This window comes from Pristis pectinata, chromosome 10 (genome assembly GCF_009764475.1).
Source record: "Pristis pectinata isolate sPriPec2 chromosome 10, sPriPec2.1.pri, whole genome shotgun sequence".
Lineage (NCBI taxonomy): Eukaryota > Metazoa > Chordata > Chondrichthyes > Rhinopristiformes > Pristidae > Pristis > Pristis pectinata.
In genome coordinates, this window is record NC_067414.1 from 6,722,573 (window position 1) to 6,742,514 (window position 19,942).

Below are 19,942 nucleotides of genomic sequence, written 5' to 3' on the forward strand. Positions count from 1 at the left end.
AAAACAAATCAGGCTTAAGATTCAGGTTGTACAAGTTTAAACAGAGACAAGCAAATGTCAAGTCTGAATTCACTTGGTTACCTCCAAACCTCTTTCTTCTCTGGTTCGATCATCCACAGAAGCAGAAATTACACCCCAGCGACAATCTATGTCTGACACATAGCCTCTATAAATTGGTGAAGCAGCACTCAAAGCCATCTGGAAGGAAAATTGTACTTAAATGTAGCAGTCCAGAATTTGCAATTCATTTTCACTTAATTTTATTAACTTCACCTTTTATGCACAGAAATTATTAAATCGTGTCAGGGTACTTTCATGCTATTGAACATTAAGTACATTCTTTGATCAAATAGCTATAATCATGTTTACTCATTTGTGGAGCTCAAGTACTAAAGCAAATGACCAATATTAATGAGCAATATGGCCCCAAATTCACAACATCTTTAAGCCAAGGTTCTCCCCAGAAACACTGAGCTTGCATTTAAAAGGTGGTTCAGTCAAAGCTAACAATAATGCAGGTAAGGAAATAGCTTCATGTCTGGGGTGAAGTCTTGTTAATTTACTTCAAATGTTTAAGGAAGATATCAACAATTATCAGTGTTTAAATTTTATTTCTTTTTTTTTTGAAGCAGTTGCACTTTTCTGACTGACATCAAAATCAAAGATTTCGATTCTAAATAGTCACTAGAAGTATTTCTTAAAAGTTCATCATCACCTTAAGAACAACACAATTCTATAAAGCAGCATTAGTTTTAAATCATAATTAGAAGTGCACATAAATAGCTTAATTAGCTTGAAAACCTGCTCGATTTCAACCTTCATCTTAATCCTTAAAGTCTGGCCCATTGGGAAACTTGTTTCCGCATGCCATTGCTTCAATGAAAATGAGACAGATCTCATTTGGCATATTCTGAGATTTCTTCAGCAATGACTCTAGAAAATTTGTTTTCTACAATAGTCCTTTCCAATCTGACACTGGATACTGCCCCACAAGTTTTAAATTTATGTGAAAGCTTTGACTAACAGATGAAAAAAAGTAAACTTTTCAAGGATGATGCTATTTACTAATACAGCTCCAGTTTATCAAATAACAAGCATTTTAAAGTGAAAAATCTTGTTTTTAAGGAATCAGACAAGTGCTACCTTTGCCTTTCAAGATCACTGCTTAAGGTGATCAATTTGAGCGATGATAAAATGACAACTGCAATTTTAAATCATCTTAAAACGCTTATCATTCAGAGAACACTGAACTTAGGAAACCACATTCCAAGGTTAGAAAAACGGTTATTAACTTCTACAAGATGGGGTCAACAGGTTCACCACATTTCAGCTAGAGGCAGCCAAATAATCCAGCAGGCACAAAAATTCAAATCAATCTAGGCTTAATTCATCTCCCTCCGTAACATGGTTTACTGAATAAAAAGTACTTTCCACTGTTTTTGCCGTTCGTCAACAGTGGTGAAAAATTCAAACATATAGCATTTCCACAAATAATAAGATTTAATTTATCACAGGGTAAAAGATGTGCAGGATATCCCCACTCAACCTGACCAACTGCCTTATCTTTCTTTTTGTAGGCCTCCTTTTGCCTACTCTGCCACCTTCATGCAACCAAACCCAACTCTCCCATACCATGGTAATTGACAGAACAAAGAGCAACAGTACTTGCACTCACCACGATAGGGCAAATTGTGGCGAGCTGGTCATAAAGATATCTGGCTTCCGAGATGCTGCAAGCTTGGAATGTCACCTTTTGCGAACAAAAAAGGTACACATTAAAATGTAGCTAAATATTAAGTGAACATTACTCACAAATCTTTCAATTGGACACTAACCTGAAGGCAACAATTACCCATTCCAAACCCCATAGCATCCATATAAATGTGATCAGGTTTTGTTGCTCTTGCTGCTTCTCCATCGTCATTAAGAAACTTCTCAACAAAAGGGGAGGACACATTTTTGTCTTTATAAACTGAAAAAGAAAGCAAATTATAAGCATGGCAGTAACTGGCAGTATTATATACAGTGGCACGCAAAAGATTGGGCACCCCGGTCAAAATTTCTGTTACTGTGAATAGCTAAGCGAGTAAAAGATGACCTGATTTCCAAAAGGCATAAAGTTAAATATGACATTTAATATTTTAAGCAAGATTACTTTTTTATATCCATCTTTTACAGTATCAAAATAACAAAAAAGGAAAAGGGCCCGAAGCAAAAGTTTGGGCACCCTGCATGGTCAGTGCTTAAAAAAAAGAGTACCTTTTCATGAAATCCTGCACCCTTTTTTCTCCAAACATACCTTTGCTCACTGCGGCCAAAAAGTTCTACTTTAACTTCATCAGTCCACAGGACATGTTTCCAAAATGCATCAGCCTCTGTAGCAAGTCCTCAATGAAAAAGGTTTTGGTCTCTTGGCAGTGCCATCAATTGGACAGTGAACCTCACTCCTATATCAACCCTGTGTGCTAAGCAAGGTATGCTGCCATGATGATTTGGCACAGCAGAGGTCTGTTCCTATGAGCAATTTGCCCTCTGAGATCATGCAAAACCATTCAAATCTTCTGTCTGGGGTTGCCTTCCTTGCAGGGAGGCCAAGAAGAAATTTAACTATACACAACTTTCATAAGACAACCTACTTAGAAGTTTATGTAGAAAGTTAAGAGCATTTAACAGATGGCTCTCAGTGGAACAGACAGCTTTTGCAATACAAGATGTTTGGTAGCACTGTGGTACAGTGGAGGCAGGAGTGTTTTTGTTTTGAGTTGGCAATCTATGGATACACAGAAAGTAAACTTCAGCAGTTAAGTGTCAAAGCAATGTCTTTACCATTCCACTTAAAAAGATGATGAACCATGTACATGTTCACAATACCCAAAGTTAAATGGGAAAGTGGTTAGTGTCACCCATGACTCGCCATGTTATTCCTAGCAGTAATATGTACTACTGGGGGCAAAATCAGCTAATCTACAACACTGCCAACTTTCACATGGATGAGAAACATTTGCAAAGATTCCGCCTGTGGATTTCAAGCATCCTTTATGACGTTAACCTAGGTGCCTAATGGTTAGCCTTTCTTAAATTTAGCCCTTATAGTGCCAACGTCACCCTAGGGTGCCTCTGCTCACCTTTTCATCTATTGAAATGTTCTAGAAGATCTGTAATATATCACATGGGCAATCTACAGTACTTCTAGCTATCAATACATACCGTAGGAAGTTGACTGCTTGAAGTTTTCCCAGTTCCCTCTGGGAAGTTCAGCCATTATAGATCTACTTCACATTTCCAACCCACTCTCTCCACCATCGTGTTCTGAAGCTACATTCAGCCAATGCGAGGATGCAAGTAAACTCGTTGGGTCAGACCCACTCTGGGCCCACTGGCAGAATGTTCAGCAGCAAATGGAAGGAATGTGAAGACTGGGCCAGATGATTGTGAAGTGAAACAAAGCACATCTCCAATCTGTTACATCCCACTCAGTGCATTTCCTGTCCTTCACAATGACGGGAACTGTTTAGAGACTGACAGTGAAGTGTTGGAAGGACATGCCAAAGCTAAGAACCACAAAACTCTAAATGGTGCAATTCCAGTTTTGAATATTTTTGAACATGTGTCCACACATTTTTTTTAAATGTCAGAAATTTTGCTTCCTCCTCAGTTTTTTTTAAGGTTTATCTCCAATCCTAACAGCACTCTGCATAAAGACTTTTTAATGTTGTGTCTTTTTGGCTGTTTTAATTATTTCAAACTTTCAGAAGCTTTTTAATAACTTTCAGATGGGGCTTGAACTCAGGAGAGGAAGACCAAGCTGTGAGAGGAAGGAAAGAATGATTTGAAGTATTTTTCCCCCACTTACTTGGTACGTTAATGGCTATTTTTTCTCCCCTTCTGTGACGAATGTTCCTAGTCAAAGTGCTGAAGAAAAATACAACACGAGAACAAACAGACGTTAGAAAAAAATACTCTAGTTCATTAAGCCTGTATCAAGAAGATGGAATATCGCAGTTTACAGAACTTATTAGTATAGCTACTGCCTAATTTCAATAAGTCTTAAGGTTAGAAGTTCAAAGCACTGGAAGCGATGGCTTTAAAAACAAGATAGTGTGCTTGTTAAGATATCCTATTTAATAAACCTATGAATTTATGGATCCAGTAGATATTAATAAAATACATTGAGGATAAGAGGCAGATTCCTAACCAAGTGAAGCAACTAACTGGATAAGCTCATAGCCAGCACAAACTGAATGGACTAAATACCCTTTCTGTAGAGTAATATTTTACAATATGCACAAGCTTTTTTAAACAGTTTAATTTTCAAATACAAAGATCAACAGCTACCAAACTTTAAGCACTGCAAGGCATTCTAGTTGAAGACAGTCCTTGGGTTAAGCACATGTAGAAAACCTCGCACTTGGAGGGAATCTACACAGGAAATTACATCCAAATATAAAAAAATCATATCTGATCACAAGTACCAGAAAGGGAATCTTTTACGTAAAAGGAAGGCAGGCCCATATGACAAATGTAGATTCATAAAGTGCACTCTCTAATTATCAAACAAGGAATAGAATTGGCGGAGACTTTCTTCACAAGGGTGCCTTCACAAGGGCAAAACCCATTCAACAACTGAGGTCAAAATCATCCATGCTACTGAAACATTTATGATGACAAGAAACCTGCTCTGGACCAAACTGTGGAATTAGACTGTTGGCATTATGGTTTGATGCTCATCGTGATGACTTTGTTAGAGTGGGCCCTTGAGAGAAGACTGAAGCAGCTTCCAGAATGATGTGTTGGTAAAATAGAAAGAAAAAATGTTTTTATAAACAAAATGGCCAAATTGGCAATGGACAAGAGGAAGCAAGTTATCAGAATGTAACAACTGTTGTCCTCTACGAGTCATCACATCTCCATTCCAGCATTACTATTTATTGGTAATCAGTTTTTGATCAAATCTTCACAATTTTGTTTTGCAGTTGTAAATAAACTACTAACTGAAATGGAAGTACCAATAATAAATACTTTAATGTAGATGACAAAAGTACTGCCAAATATAATCTGCTTTATCCATTCATACAATGGTAATTTGTGGTACGCTCTTTCGTTTAATGGGCACTACCAGTGACTGACCAAGCATTTACTTAGCTGTTGATATAATATCAGGTAGTGTGGCTTTACTAAAAAAGCCCAGATTTGCATATAGCTTTCAGAGAAATAAGTCTGCCAGTGTGAGGGAGGCATCAACTCACCTAAATCTTGGATGCTTGTTAATTGCTTCATCTGGGAAAAACAGTGATTTAGAGGCTCCACTTTCAATTGGTTTCGGCTCACATACAGGTTGTGTAAAGTGATGACACCCGAGCCTAGAAAAGATTTTTCCCCCAAATGAACTTAGAAACATTTACACAAATGTACAGAAGATTAGTGTGGTATTTTTTCTCATCCACTTCATTTGCCAATCAACACTCAATTACAGTTACTACCATATTACTTCTATTTTAACTGTACATTGTATTGCCTTGCCCTTTGTACTACCTCAATGTACTTAGGTTTTGGAATGATCTGTATGGATAGCAGTTTTTCCACTGTATCTTGGTACATGTGACAATAATAAACCAATCACAATGGATGCAAAACCTTATCTGATTGAACAATACCCCAGCAAAAAAAACCTTAAGCATCTAAACACAATTGTACATGGTGTTACAGTTGGCCCACTGATTTCATAAGCAGAGCAGCAGCAAAACTTGAGATATTTGCTCCTTACCACCACCTACTGGCTAAACTGGCAATAGCTCATACAGAAGTTAAATTGCACATCTAGCATTCAGAAAAGATTCCAGTGCTGGCACAAATGTACAATCAAATATTGTGGGGAAAAAAAAGTAATTATGCTCCAAGCCCATATGGTAAACATTTGAAAAGTACCTTTAACATATTTATTACAGTTGCACAAGCACAGCCACCTTTTATTATGGCAAAATGTCCCAAGTTTCATTGTCACACTCAAAGGCAATGCAGAAAAGGCAATTCTAGTCCCTGCTGCAGTACACTGCAAGTTATAAATAGCATCCCCTGTTGCACAAGCTAAATTTAAAGAAACTCCTACACCACCAGATCTAGACCAAGTCCCTCTGTTCAATAACAATGTTTTCAAGCTGTGAGTGTGCACCTAGTAATTGCTCAAGAGTTGCCCATCACCCTAACACAATGAAACCCAAGAGGATGGACAAGGAGTTTATCACATTTCTGGAGATGGAATGATAATCCTAATCTGGAAAAGCTTTCTTAACCTCTCTGCTGAGCATTATTTCTGCTCCATCTCCTGGTGATGAGAGAATTTCTAGGACTCACTCTGGAAATACCAAATTCTTACATTTTCTCCACACTCCAAGTCAGCAACTAAGCTGCAAACTGCCAACTGTGAATATTTTGTTCATAAGCTCTCTTCCCACCTGTTGCACCGAGACAAATGCCAAGAGAGGAGACTCTCCTTCCGTGTGTAGGAAAGTATTTGGTTCCTGCTCTGTACCGTCTGCAAGGACTTCATGTGCCATGGAGAAGATCCCAACAACAGGTCAGATGCCGGTTAAAAGTTGTGCAGCCCATTTGTGCACCAAATTAGAAAGACTATTAGAGTACAAACAGTGATGGTTATTTGGTAATGTACGGAGCACAGAACTGATGATTAAATAACCCAGTAGTTATTTGTGCAGAAAATTCCAGGTTGAACTTTGATTATTAAAATAATCCAATATTACCAGTGATGAAATGGTATTGAAAGTGAAAAAGACAAGTGACATTAGGCCAAGTTTGCTGCAGAAATGAACGGGGCAAAGAGCCATGGTGGAATTATTGATCAGACAGCACCTTCCAGTGACTGCAGGCTCAGTCAAACCAGGAAGCTGTGAGCTGATGGCCCCTGTCCACCATAAACTATGCCAATGCATACAAATGCAACTGTCATTGCAAAAATGCTGTGTTTGCATGATGCATTAAATTGATATTGCCTATTCCAATGGCAATTTATCCACTTATCAGACACCAAAGTAACTTCTGCAAGTGTGGAATCCCAGTCCCAGATTTTATTATTTTCATTTTTATTTGAAAAACAAATAATTAATTTTTTTAAAAAAAATCCTACCTTGCCAAGACATCACATTTTCTGCATGATTCTACGACTTCCTAGCACAGTAATTATTCTTCAAACTTAATGGCTAAGGGGTTACTGGACTTATTCACATAGGCTGCAGGTACCTTGTAGAGAGTATACTTATACTGGTTTATATAAAGAGGGTATACATTGGTTTACTGATTTTATACCAGTGATTTTTTTTTATATCTACACTAAAAAATGGTGCACAAGAACACTGGATTCCCACCTATATGGTACTTCAAAACAATCATCATTGGACTTTTTGATAGCTTATCCAAGATCAGATGCTTTCGAGATTTCATCCAAGGATGTAGGCAATACTCCCTCAGTTCTGCACTGCAATCAGTTTAAATTCTTCAATTCAGGTGTCTAGAGCTGAGTAACTGGTAAGCTACACAGCATCAAATTCAAATGACATCCAATCACTGAATGATGTCCATGTCGGTGGTTTCAGGATTCAATAAGAGGTGCTAAGTAGCTCTTGATAAAGCTGTCAAATTGATCCTTTGAGGTAAAAGAGATTTCCACCCCTCTCCTACTCCTAATTCAGCTTTGCAGATCAATTGGTAAGCACCTTCCCACATGCTATTATAAAAACAGGTGGGTCTGCAAGAAAAGCAAAATGGGTGGGAGCACGAGACAGAATTAAAACTTAAGTTTTTTTCCTCCTCAAGCAGTACATTTGCAACCTGACAAACAACATGCAAGGCAGCTTTTCCGATGTTGAAACCATCAATAAGTTAATTTTGAACAGCTATGTCATTTGAATAGAACTTAGAAGGCAGGATTCTGGGCAGTGTGGAGGAGCGGAGGGAGCTGGGGGTTCATAGCCACAGATCCCTGAAAGTTGCCTCACAGGTGGATCGGGTAGTTAAGAAAGTTTCTGGGATGTTAACATACGTCATGGGATTGAGTTTAAGAGCCGCGAGGTAATGATGCAGCTCTACAAAACTCTGGTTAGAACACACTTAGAGTACTGTGTCCAGTTTTGGTCGCCTCATTATAGGAAGAATGTAGAGGCGTTGGAAAGCGTGCAGAGGAGATTTACCAGGATGCTGCCTGGTTTAGAGAGTATGCATTTATGAGGAGAAACTAAGGGATCTAGGGCTTTACTCTTTGGAGAGGAGGAGGATGAGGGGAGACATGATAGAGGTGTACAAAATATTAAGAGGAATAGATAGAGTGGACAGCCAGCGCCTCTTTCCCAGGGCACCAATGCTCAATAAAAGAGAGCATGGCTTTAAAGTAATGTGTGGGAAGTTCAAGGGAGATATCACAGGAAGGTTTTTTTTTACCCAGAGAGTGGTTGGGGCATGCAATGCGCTGCCTGGGGTGGTGGTGGAGGCAGGTACGTTGGTCAAATTCAAGAGATTGCTAGAAAAACGAATGTAGGAATTTAAAATAGAGGGATATGTGGGAGTAAAGAGTTAGATAGTCTTAGGCGAGGTTTAAAGGTCAGCACAACATTGTCGGCCAAAGGGCCTGTATTTTGGTGTACTGTTCTATGATTCTATGATGGATCCAGAAAGCCTGCAGATGGAAGCTGTCTCCAGAATTTAGCAGCTGTTCAACCATTTATCCTCATGGAAATAAATCAAGTTATCAGATAGGTGACAATGGAAAAAAAATCTTCCCAAAACAAACTTTTGGCATACTAGTTTCAACAGTCGTGGATTAGCCCACATCTCAGCGGCTTCTCTAGAATTAAAGCCTTATTTTAATAGGCAATTATGTATTAAGGTTTGCTCTGGAAAAAGACGAGCCTTCTTGAAGAGCCACTATCAAAAGCAGAACAAGCCAAAATATAAATAATGTTAAGGATTTATAAAACTCATCCCTTAGATATGGTTTCAAGGATTATTATTTGCTGTAATAGTGCTGCAGATCTGGCAATAATCATTAGACAATGAGAAAATTCTACCTTAGGAAACATTAAGAATTGAATTGCTGATATAGATTCCATTTTTACTTTTAAATAAAATAATAGCCTGGGCTCAGACACCAGCTAACAAGTGAAAAAACATAACTCCTATCCAATAAAACCTGATTTTGACAATGCATATCTTTCAATACAAGGTGGGCACAACCCTCAAGAATTCAGAGTAAAACTAAAACATTAAGAGCATATCTGAAGCTACTTTGTGAACTTATTTACTAACCTGGGAAAAGCAGTGATAGTACAGATGGTCTCATTTGGTTTCAACAAGGCAAACACTTCCTGTCGTCGCAACTTCATATTTGCTTCGACGGTGTTGAAATCTGCCATAGTCCCTCCATATGGTTGCCCTGGTGTTCCTTCAATCATATAGCTTCCATACTCAGGTCTCCAAAGAGTTGGGTGGCTTTGGGCAAAGCATCATAAAATGAGCTGTTATTTTATACAGCAGATCCACTCAAGAGTTTGGCTATACTGTGGTTCTTAAATCCTTTAATTCTAATCTTAGTTCTAGATTTCATGTTATTAGCAGATTACATCCAGATGATTCATTGCATTTTTTCTAAGTTCCTAAGACTAGACTCTAAAAACACCTATAGGATATTAAGTGATAAGGTAGTGCAGGGGATTCTCTGTCCCAATCCAAGTGATCTGCAATAAACATATAAAGAGCTGGAGACAGGGGCAGTGGAAAGAGAAACGTAGTTAATGCTTCACATCAAACTTTCAGTTTGTTAACTGTTTTGCTCCCCAAAGATGCTGTCCAAATGCAGAGTACTTCCAGCATTTTCTATTTTTACTTTCATTTCAGACTTCCAGTTTTGTGCTATTCATTTACTGCATTATTAATACATTGTGGCGACTCACCGTTTAGTCGGGCGAACCAGCTCGGCAGTCGGGTCGCGCGGCGTCGGAGCGACGAGGCCCAAGATGGCGGCGGGCCTAGTCTTTCCCGAGCGACAGGGAGAACCTGCGCGCGGGAAAGTCTTGATGACGTAGTACTTACGTCATTGCCGGTTGCTTTGGGCGGGAACAGTCTCCCTTGAAGGGGCTGCGCAAGGCAGGAAAATAAACCACTTCTTGTTCGACAATCCTCCGACTAGCGTCTTGTTTTATTTTGCAGTAGCAACCGCTACATTGGTGACCCCGACGGTCCAAACGGATTTTGGACCCGCGCAATGGCCGACAGCACAGCAGCCAACGCAGTGGCCCTCAAGCTGCCCACCTTTTGGTCACTTCGGCCCAGCGTCTGGTTTGACCAGGCTGAAGCGCAATTCCACCTTCGGCAGATCACCTCCGACTCCACGAAGTACTACCATGTGGTTAGCTCTCTGGACCAGGAGACAGCCGCCCAGGTTGGAGACTTCATCCAGTCGCCTCCGGAGGAAGATAAGTACCCGGCTTTCAAAGACCTTTTGATTCGGACCTTCGGCCTCTCCCGTCATGAGCGCGCTGCCCGCCTGCTTCATCTGGATGGCCTGGGGGACAGATCCCCATCCGCCCTAATGAATGAGATGCTGGCATTGGCCGAGGGACACAAGCCATGCCTGATGTTCGAACAGGCCTTCCTCGAACAGCTCCCCGATGACATCCACCTGTTGTTAGCTGACGCCGACTTCAGCAACCCCCGTGAGGTGGTTGCCCGGGCAGATGTCCTGTGGAGGGCCAAGCGTGAGAGTGGCTCGTCCGTCAGTCAAATCACCAGGCCGCGAGCCCAACGCCCGCCTCGCCCGGCCCCAGCAACCGAGCAACCATACCCCAGGAACGCAGACGACGACACGGGTGACCAGCTGTGCTTCTACCATCAGAGGTGGGGTGCGGAGGCCCGTCGATGCTGCCCACCCTGCAAGTTTCAGGGAAACGCCAGGGCCAGCCGCCGCTGATGGCTACGGCGGCTGGCCGCCGACAGAGCCTCCTATTCGTTCAGGACAAGAAATCTGGACGGCGTTTCCTCGTTGATACTGGAGCGGAGGTCAGTATTTTGCCCCCGACCGGCCGCGACACTCGTAACAGGCCACCCGGTCCTCTACTCAATGCCGCCAATGGTACAACGATACGGTCTTTCGGCACCCGTACACTTCAATTACAATTCGGCGGCAGCCGTTTTACCTGGACCTTCACCCTTGCCACGGTCGCCCGACCACTCCTAGGAGCTGATTTCCTTCGGGCCCACAACCTGTTAGTCAACCTGCGAGGGAAGTGGTTAGTCCACTCTAGCACCTTCCAGACCTATCCCCTGGGAGAAATCAGCACACCAGCCCCTCGCCTGGACTCCATTTCCCTTTCTGGCGACGATTTCGCCAAGCTCCTAGCCGAATTCCCATCAATTTTGGCACCTTCGTTTACGAATTCTAGGCCCAAACACGGGGTACGACACCACATCATTACTACAGGGCCACCCCTTCATGCCCGAGCACGACGATTACCTCCAGACAAGCTCCGCCTGGCAAAGGAAGAGTTCTGTCACATGGAGGAGCTGGGGATTGTTCGCAGGTCAGACAGCCCCTGGGCCTCCCCCCCGCACATGGTCCCCAAAGCCACCGGAAGGCGGAGGCCCTGCGGCGACTATCGCAGGCTGAATGACGCTACCACCCCGGACCGCTATCCCATCCCTCACATCCAGGACTTTGCAGCGAACTTACATGGGGCCCGCATCTTTTCCAAAGTGGACCTCGTTCGGGGATACCACCAAATCCCGGTCCATCCGGATGACGTCCCTAAGACTGCGATTATCACCCCATTCGGCCTGTTCGAATTCCTTCGGATGCCTTTTGGCCTTAAGAACGTCGCGCAGACCTTCCAGCGGCTGATGGACGCGGTAGGCCGAGACCTGGACTTCGTGTTCATTTACTTAGACGACATACTGATCGCCAGCCGTAACCGCCAGGAACACCTTTCCCACCTCCGCCAGCTGTATTCCCGCCTCCGCGATTTTGGCCTCACGATCAACCCGTCCAAGTACCAATTCGGACTTGACTCTATCGATTTCCTCGGCCACAAAATCACCAGCGACGGGGCAACACCCCTACCCGCCAAGGTGGACGCTATCCGCCATTTTGCCCGCCCCGACACAGTCAAAGGCCTAAAGGAATTCCTTGGGATGGTCAACTTTTACCATCGGTTCATCCCTACAGCAGCCTGTATCATGCGCCCTCTGTTCTCGCTGCTGGCTGGTAAGGGCAAGGACATCACCTGGACTGACGAGGCTGCGGCTGCTTTCGTTAAGGCCAAAGACGCCCTGGCAGACGCCACGATGCTTGTACACCCTAGGACTGACGTCCCGACTGCCCTCACGGTAGACGCGTCCAACACCGCGGTGGGTGGGGTACTGGAACAGCTACTCGAAGGCCGCTGGCAACCCTTGGCATTTTTCAGCAAGCACCTTAGACCGCCCGAACTGAAGTACAGCGCTTTTGATCAGGAACTTCTAACACTGTATCTGGTGGTCCGGCATTTCCGATACTTTCTAGAAGGCAGGCCTTTCACCGCTTTCACCAATCATAAGCCTCTGTCCTTTGCCTTCTCCAAAGTCTCCGATCCCTGGTCAGCTCGTCAGCAGAGACAATTATCCTACATTTCCGAATTCACAACTCACATCCAACATGTCTCCGGAAAGGATAATGTCGTCGCTGATGCACTTTCCAGACCAACCATCCACAACCTATCCTTGGGTGTCGACTACACGGCCCTAGCTGACGCACAGCAAGCCGACGACGAACTGCCCAGCTACAGAACCGCAGTCTCGGGTCTGCAGCTCCGAGATTTCTTGGTTGGTCCAGGTCAGCGGACCCTACTTTGCGACGTTGCGACTGGTCAGTCCCGCCCTATAGTCCCTGCAGCCTGGCGGAGACGCGTTTTTGACTCGGTACATGGGTTGGCGCACCCGGCCATCAGATCTACTGTCCGACTGGTCGCCAGCAAGTTTGTCTGGCATGGCCTGCGCAAACAGGTCAGTGAGTGGGCCAGGACTTGTCCACACTGCCAGACGTCAAAAATCCAGCAACACACCAAGGTCCCGCCACAGCAGTTCGAGCCTACCCGTAGGAGGTTTGACCACATACACGTCGACCTCGTGGGCCCTCTGCCGGTTTCAAGAGGAGCCCGGTACCTCCTTACCATCGTGGACCGGTTCACGAGGTGGCCTGAGGCAACCCCCCTGACTGACATCACAACTGATTCCTGCGCCCGGGCGCTGCTCACAACTTGGATCTCACGTTTTGGTGTTCCGGCCCACATCACTTCAGACAGAGGCACCCAATTCACTTCCAGTCTCTGGGCTGCATTAGCGAACCTGCTAGGGACGCAGCTGCACACCACCACGGCCTACCATCCTCAATCAAACGGGTTGGTGGAACGTTTTCACCGCCATCTGAAATCGGCCTTGATGGCCCGCCTGAAGGGTCCTAACTGGGTTGACGAGCTGCCTTGGGTCCTGCTCGGCATACGCACTGCCCCCAAAGAAGACCTCCGCACTTCGTCAGCTGAGCTTGTGTACGGGGCGCCCCTAGTTGTCCCCGGGGAGTTTATACCTGCCCTTCGGGACCAAGGGGAACAACCCCCAGCAGTCCTACAAAGACTGCGCGAGAAGCTTGGCAACTTGGCCCCGATTCCCACCTCATGGCACGGTCAAGCCCCATCCTGCCAGCCCAAGGAACTACGGGACTGTAAGTTTGTTTTCGTTCGCAGGGGCACACCTCGGGCGCCATTGCAACGACCATATGAGGGACCGTTCCGAGTCATACGGAATAATGGATCCACCTTTATTTTGGACATTGGAGGCAGGGAACAGGTTTTCACGGCGGACCGCCTCAAACCGGCCCATTTAGATCTGCAACAACCTGTTGAGGTTGCAACGCTGCAACGCAGAAGCCGGCCCCCTAAGCGGCAGCTGGCACAGCCCGCGGACCTTGAGGACTGTATCGCCGGTTCTGAGGGGGGGTTGTGTGGCGACTCACCGTTTAGTCGGGCGAACCGGCTCGGCAGTCGGGTCGCGCGGCGTCGGAGCGACGAGGCCCAAGATGGCGGCGGGCCTCGTCTTTCCCGAGCAACGGGGAGAACCCGCGCGCGGGAAAGTCTTGATGACGTAGTACTTACGTCATTGCCGGTTGCTTTGGGCGGGAACAGTCTCCCTTAAAGGGCCCGCGCAAGGCGGGAAAATAAACCACTTCTTGTTCGACAATCCTCCGACTAGCTTCTTGTTTTATTTCGCGATAGCAACCGCTACAACATGAATAATACCACATCAATGAAGAACTGAAGGATTGCAAGAGCTTCCTTGATAACAAGAGGAAGGTTGGCAGAGGTATTACTGCTTACAAGATAAAATTCTACAAGCATGGCACATTGCCCAAGTGGTGATTTGCTGCGTGTTTCACTTTTATGGCATTCAGGACTTTGACACAGCCATAACATGTGACAGAAAAATATCCCTGACCCGTTAAGCAAGTCTTTGCTTCTGTAATTGTGCGAGCTGGTTTGTTATAAAGCTCGATTGATCCGTTTGCTCCAAATGTGCAACCCCATAGAATGTTTCCTTGGATAGAAAGAGGCTACAAGCTTGTTCCTCAACAACTAACTGCTGCAGGAATGCGAGGAGGTGCAACAGGTCCATGAGTACAAATGACCAGAGTAAATGTGGCTATCAATAACAAGCTTGTTAAGCACAAGTGACCTTTGGAGAGGTATGACAGATTGATTGGCTGAATCAAAGATGGTTTTTTAACAACTGGATATTGCCCAAAGGTAAAGGTCTCATATCAGGCTGGACAAGAAAATACTGTTCGTAGAAAATGCTCATCTATGATGTGTAAACTTGGAAATGGAAGAGACAGGTCATATAATTATGCTCAAGGCATTGTAATCCCTGTATGAGTTGTGATTTTTAAGTTAACGTAGCTCTGTATCTAGTTGACTGCCTTGCTTATGACAGATAAACAAGTGCACAAAGTTTGAGACTCCACTGATTACCACTGGGGTGCTGAGAGCAGCTCTTACAACACCATTGCCCAAGCGAGTCTTAATTCATACAGGTAGTCAGCAGCAAAATGCATCACAACTCACCCATCAAGGGAAAATCATGGATATCCTTTAGAGGTCACCATGTATAGAATCTTAATTGATTCCCTCTTTCCCTCCCCACCCCACCCCCACCTTTCCTGCAATTAACTGCAACACATCTACTGCACTGCCTGAAAAAATTGGGTAACAGAAAAAATAAATTTATGAACAAAATATTTACTCACTTAGGATTTGCCTTTTCTCCTCGATTCTGCAGTTCATGGAGAATTTCTTCCGCCTGCAGCAACACCTGAACTTTCTGATGCTCGTGATCAAATGACAACAGCATATACTCAACCTATTGAACAAAATAGAATTGAGTAAAACATCAACATGAACAGTAGTGCTAAAATCAAACTGTTTACATTTATGGCAAATCCATTGAAGATAGGAGGAAGTCTCTGTTCAGAATGTACATGAAATATTTACATCACCAATAATGATCAAGTACTCAAATCATAACCCAGGATCCTCCTGGCACTTCATGCTATTTGGATACAGAATTTCCCAATCTGTCCCAATTTATTTCATCTGGGGGGGAAAAAAAAAGTCTTTAATTGTGGTATGTATTCTGACTTTTAAATTGTCCCCAAAAGTAGTTTGAAGGTGTGTTCTTTCTACCACCCATATTAAAATAGGGACAGATCCTCAAAGGTTTAAAGAGTGGCCGTACTGATATAAAAGGTAGAGCGATTCCAGTAGCACAACATCGACTCAAGCAGGTCTTGGTTTCAGGTCAAAAAGGAAACTGGATTATCACCTACCGTTCCAGCTCACTGATACTTGCATCAACTGTACAAGTAATAGGAACTAACCTTCATGAAATCTTCACTATTATGTCACAAAAATGGTAGTCCATAATAGCATTAAAAGACCATCATAGTTCTCATTTCTCACGTGGGACATTCTCTACTGTGGCACCATCACAAGGACTTATCTAGAAGCCAAAAATTATCCACCCAAATACAATGGGCCATTGGTGACAATGTGTCACTGGAATCTGTAACTTAATGAACAAAGGACATGCTGGGCCACAACGTTAGGCTACATAATTCTAACGAAGGTCCGTCTGTTCATCCTTAATGCACGTGTATAGCTGGCATCCTCTCCTTGCACTTGTTAATGGTCATCCAACAGGGTGTTTCCATTCTATTCCAACCAACCACAGCTAGAGAACGTGCTATGTGGGAGGGAAGGGTTAGATAGATCTTAGAGCAGGATAAAATGTCGGCACAACATTGTGGGCCAAAGGGCCTGTACTGTGCTGTAGTGTTCTATGTTCTATGTAATTAAATGCCTTGGATTCCCTTCCCACACAAGCATCTGAATCTTCCAGCCTCCTTGCTGCCCTTTGGCAACTGCATCTGAAAACAGCACATTTCCACATAGGTGACACTAAGCTCCATCTCAGCACCTCTCTTGACCCTTCCATTGCCTCTGAATTATCAGATTGCTCCCCTGCAATGAATGACCAGAAATTTCCCCCCAGCTAAACACCAGTATGTGTGAAAATAATCTTTGGTCCCAGGAAAATAAATTTACAACTCTGGTGCAATTCAAAACCAGAGATTTCAGAGCACATATCCACACCACCTCACAGACTGCAATTCTATCTCAGTAGCATTGCCCAACTCAAAGAAGCCTTAGTTCTGCTGCTGTAACACACAATACAACTGTAAACTTGAATGTTCAACTTTCAACTTTGATTAGCCCCCTTTCTCCACCTTCTAAATGACTATCCAAAGCCAATCTCCTTAATTCACAGTCCATTTACTTCCAAATTCCACTTTCTTAGAAGGTTAAGGAGGTTTGGCTCATCACCGAAACTCTTTCAAACTTCTGCAGATATACTGTTGAAAGTATCCTGACTGGTCATATCATGGTCTGGTACAGCAATTCGAATGCGCAGGAACGTAAGCTGCTGCAGAGTACTCAGCCCATACACCATGGGCACATCCCTCCCTACTATTGAAAGTACCTACAAGGCGCTGCCTCAAAAAGCAGCATCTATCAAAGATCCCCACCATCTGGGCCATGCTATCTTTTCACAGCTGCCATTGGGCAGGCAGTACAGAAGCCTGAAGTCCCACACCACCAGGTTTAAGAACAGCTACTTCCATTCAGTTCTTGAACCAGCCTGTACAACCCTAATCACTACCTCAGGATAGTAACATTATAAACACTTTGCACTACAATGAACTTTATTTTTTGGTTCTAATTGTTACAATTAATGTTTTTCTTCTAAATGTTGTGCTTCTAATGCTAGGTGCTCATAATGCTGCAGCAACTAAGTTTTCCATTGCACCTATGCACACACACAGGTGTGCATAAGACAATAAACTTTACTGGACTTTCACCCACTGCCTCTGCATTTATGACCCATGCTTATTCATGGTTAAGCAAGATACTGACTTTTTAAAACAGTTTTATTCTTGGTTGTTAAATCCCTCCTGTAATCACATCAGGTATTTACATGTAACAAAACAAGGTTTGTTGCCGAAGTTGTGTGGTAAAAAGTATGTACGACATGGTTTAATGTCATTTGTTGAGCTAACTATTCAATAAAATAATTCTAAATTCTCTTAAACCTCAATACCTTTCTACCTTTCTCCACGATTAGTACGTGCTTCACAATATGCTCCTAACCAAGACTCTGATCATCTGCCCCAATAACTTCTAATTCAAATTCAATTTTATATGCAGTGCCATGGGACATTTTGCAAAGGTGTTACATATAGACAAGTTGAGGGATGCCACCACAGAGAGAACAAATAAAGCTTTTCATGGTGTAAAAAAGCAAATTACAAAGTTTGGTGAGAAATACATTTTAACCAGAAAAGTAAATATATACTGCAAATTAAGAAATAACATTTTAAACACAAACTGCCACCTACTCATTATTTCAAAGTTAAGGAGTTTTTATGCACATATTAAATCAACTATTTTCCTTTAATATTGTGGATTGAAAGATTCATCTTTCAAAAGATGGAAGATGAAAACTTTTGCCACTGCAACTTCAGTGGCCCAAATATCAGGAGAGTACCAATATAAAAAACAAATACCAAAACAATTATAGCATTTTTCATAACTATACACAATAAAATGGCAAAATTAAGACCCTGATTTTCAAAAGCAAAAATCGTTCAAGTGTTACACGTCAGGCTATGGTGGATATGATGGACGTGCAAGAACCAAATCAGTTCCACTTTGGATTCCGACACTCTCCAGTTATCTGCATGCACATCACTTCAGGTAGCAGCAGACGCCAATAGTGACATGCTGCTTCTACTCTAGACTCTCCAATGAGCTGACCAATGATTGGAAAAGTGAAAAGACAAAACTAGGCACCTTACTTGCCTTATGCACCAATTATTTTTTTCATCTTAGAATTTTATAACAATTCCAGGCACAATTCTTGTTTAAAATGGTTACTTCACCACATGCCTCTTGGAAGAACATATGCTCCTAAAAACTTGAGTATTTAAATTCACCGTGATCAAATTCTGCCAGCTATTTCTTTGTTGAAAGGAACAAGTTAAAAAAAGTCAAGTGTTGCAGTAAAAACTCAAGTAACAACAAATGAATTTGTTCAGAAAATCCTCTGAAATAAAAACCAAGAACACAGCAAACATTCAACAGGTCAAGCAGCACTTGTGGAAAAAGAAACATTTAACGTTTCAAGTTGGAATACCCTTCGTCTGAACCGGGAGAGAGAAAAGTTAGTTTTAAATTGCAGAGAGGATAGGGAAGGGGTGGATAGGACGAAGGAGACATTTCTCATAAGGTGAAGCTACCTAGGACAGACCTGGGGAAACACTGATTCATTCTCCAATAACTGTATTGTTCACAGATTGACTGAAATAAGAACAAATAAGGAAACATCCTTTCTGAAGTGCAGTCATTGTTAAAATATTATAGTAAATTTGCACAAAATAATCTACAAACAACAATGAAACAAAAGACCAGATAAATCAGCTGTACTCATTTTGGTTATAAGTATATGCCAGAATTAGGGATTATCAAGCAACTTTAATGAAGAGTTATGAGGTCGCAACCAGTAATACAAAGAGGAAGCAGTCTTCAAACTGTTTATGTAATTACAAGCAATAATCAAACAGAACCAAGAGCAAGCTACTGGCTCACAGCAGGCAGCCACACATACAAATAATAGGACTATCTTAATTAGTTACATCAAACCAGGCATCAGACATCTTCAACCAAGACATTTCCTACCCTTGTGAAAGGGATTGAGGTTCCAAACAGGCTATTTTCCCACTTAGCATATCAAACATGGTCAAATAGCACATGAGATATTTGTGTAACCAGAGAATCATTTCTCAATACTGTGATAAAACAAGTATATTTTAAGTGTCTGGACTTTCATGCTCAGAAGCTTTTAGAGCACCCAGGTTAATTACTTTGTTTCAAAGGTGTTTGATGGTCTTGTTGATAAAGATTTGCTCCCATAGTAAATGTAATTCCATGGAACCATTTGTCTACACTCAAAATATTGAAGTAAACTGCAATTGTAGTGACTGAATTGTGTTCAATCACCTTGTTACCTTCCTTCTTAAAGAGTATAAAAACTCGATGTACTCGAGCTCAGAGAGATTTTTCCACCATGTCTCCCATGTGCCTGCTTGTTGTGCTGAGTAATTAGTTTTTGTAATTATTCCGACGTTGTGGTCATTACAACAGTTACAGCTCTGGTCTCTGTGTCGCTTATTCAAAGTCTAACAGCCAGGATCTGGTTCACAATTCCTCTGCTGCTTCTCCGGCAACACCACTGCATCTCA

At 42.8% G+C, this 19,942-nt stretch overlaps 1 protein-coding gene across 4 annotated transcripts in view; it reads right to left on the minus strand.

Annotated features, from left to right (window-relative positions):
• Positions 1 to 19,942, minus strand: part of gclc (glutamate-cysteine ligase, catalytic subunit) — a 57,974-nt gene that overhangs the window by 24,943 nt on the left and 13,089 nt on the right. For all 4 annotated transcript variants that reach the window (XM_052024391.1, XM_052024389.1, XM_052024390.1 and 1 more), the window contains exons 3-9: positions 15,332 to 15,444; positions 9,313 to 9,495; positions 5,247 to 5,360; positions 3,854 to 3,912; positions 1,836 to 1,972; positions 1,676 to 1,750; positions 82 to 198 (exon numbers count right to left, since the gene is read on the minus strand). In XM_052024391.1, coding sequence (XP_051880351.1) covers positions 82 to 198; positions 1,676 to 1,750; positions 1,836 to 1,972; positions 3,854 to 3,912; positions 5,247 to 5,360; positions 9,313 to 9,495; positions 15,332 to 15,444 — 798 coding nt within the window. The remainder of the gene's footprint in view (positions 1 to 81; positions 199 to 1,675; positions 1,751 to 1,835; positions 1,973 to 3,853; positions 3,913 to 5,246; positions 5,361 to 9,312; positions 9,496 to 15,331; positions 15,445 to 19,942) is intronic.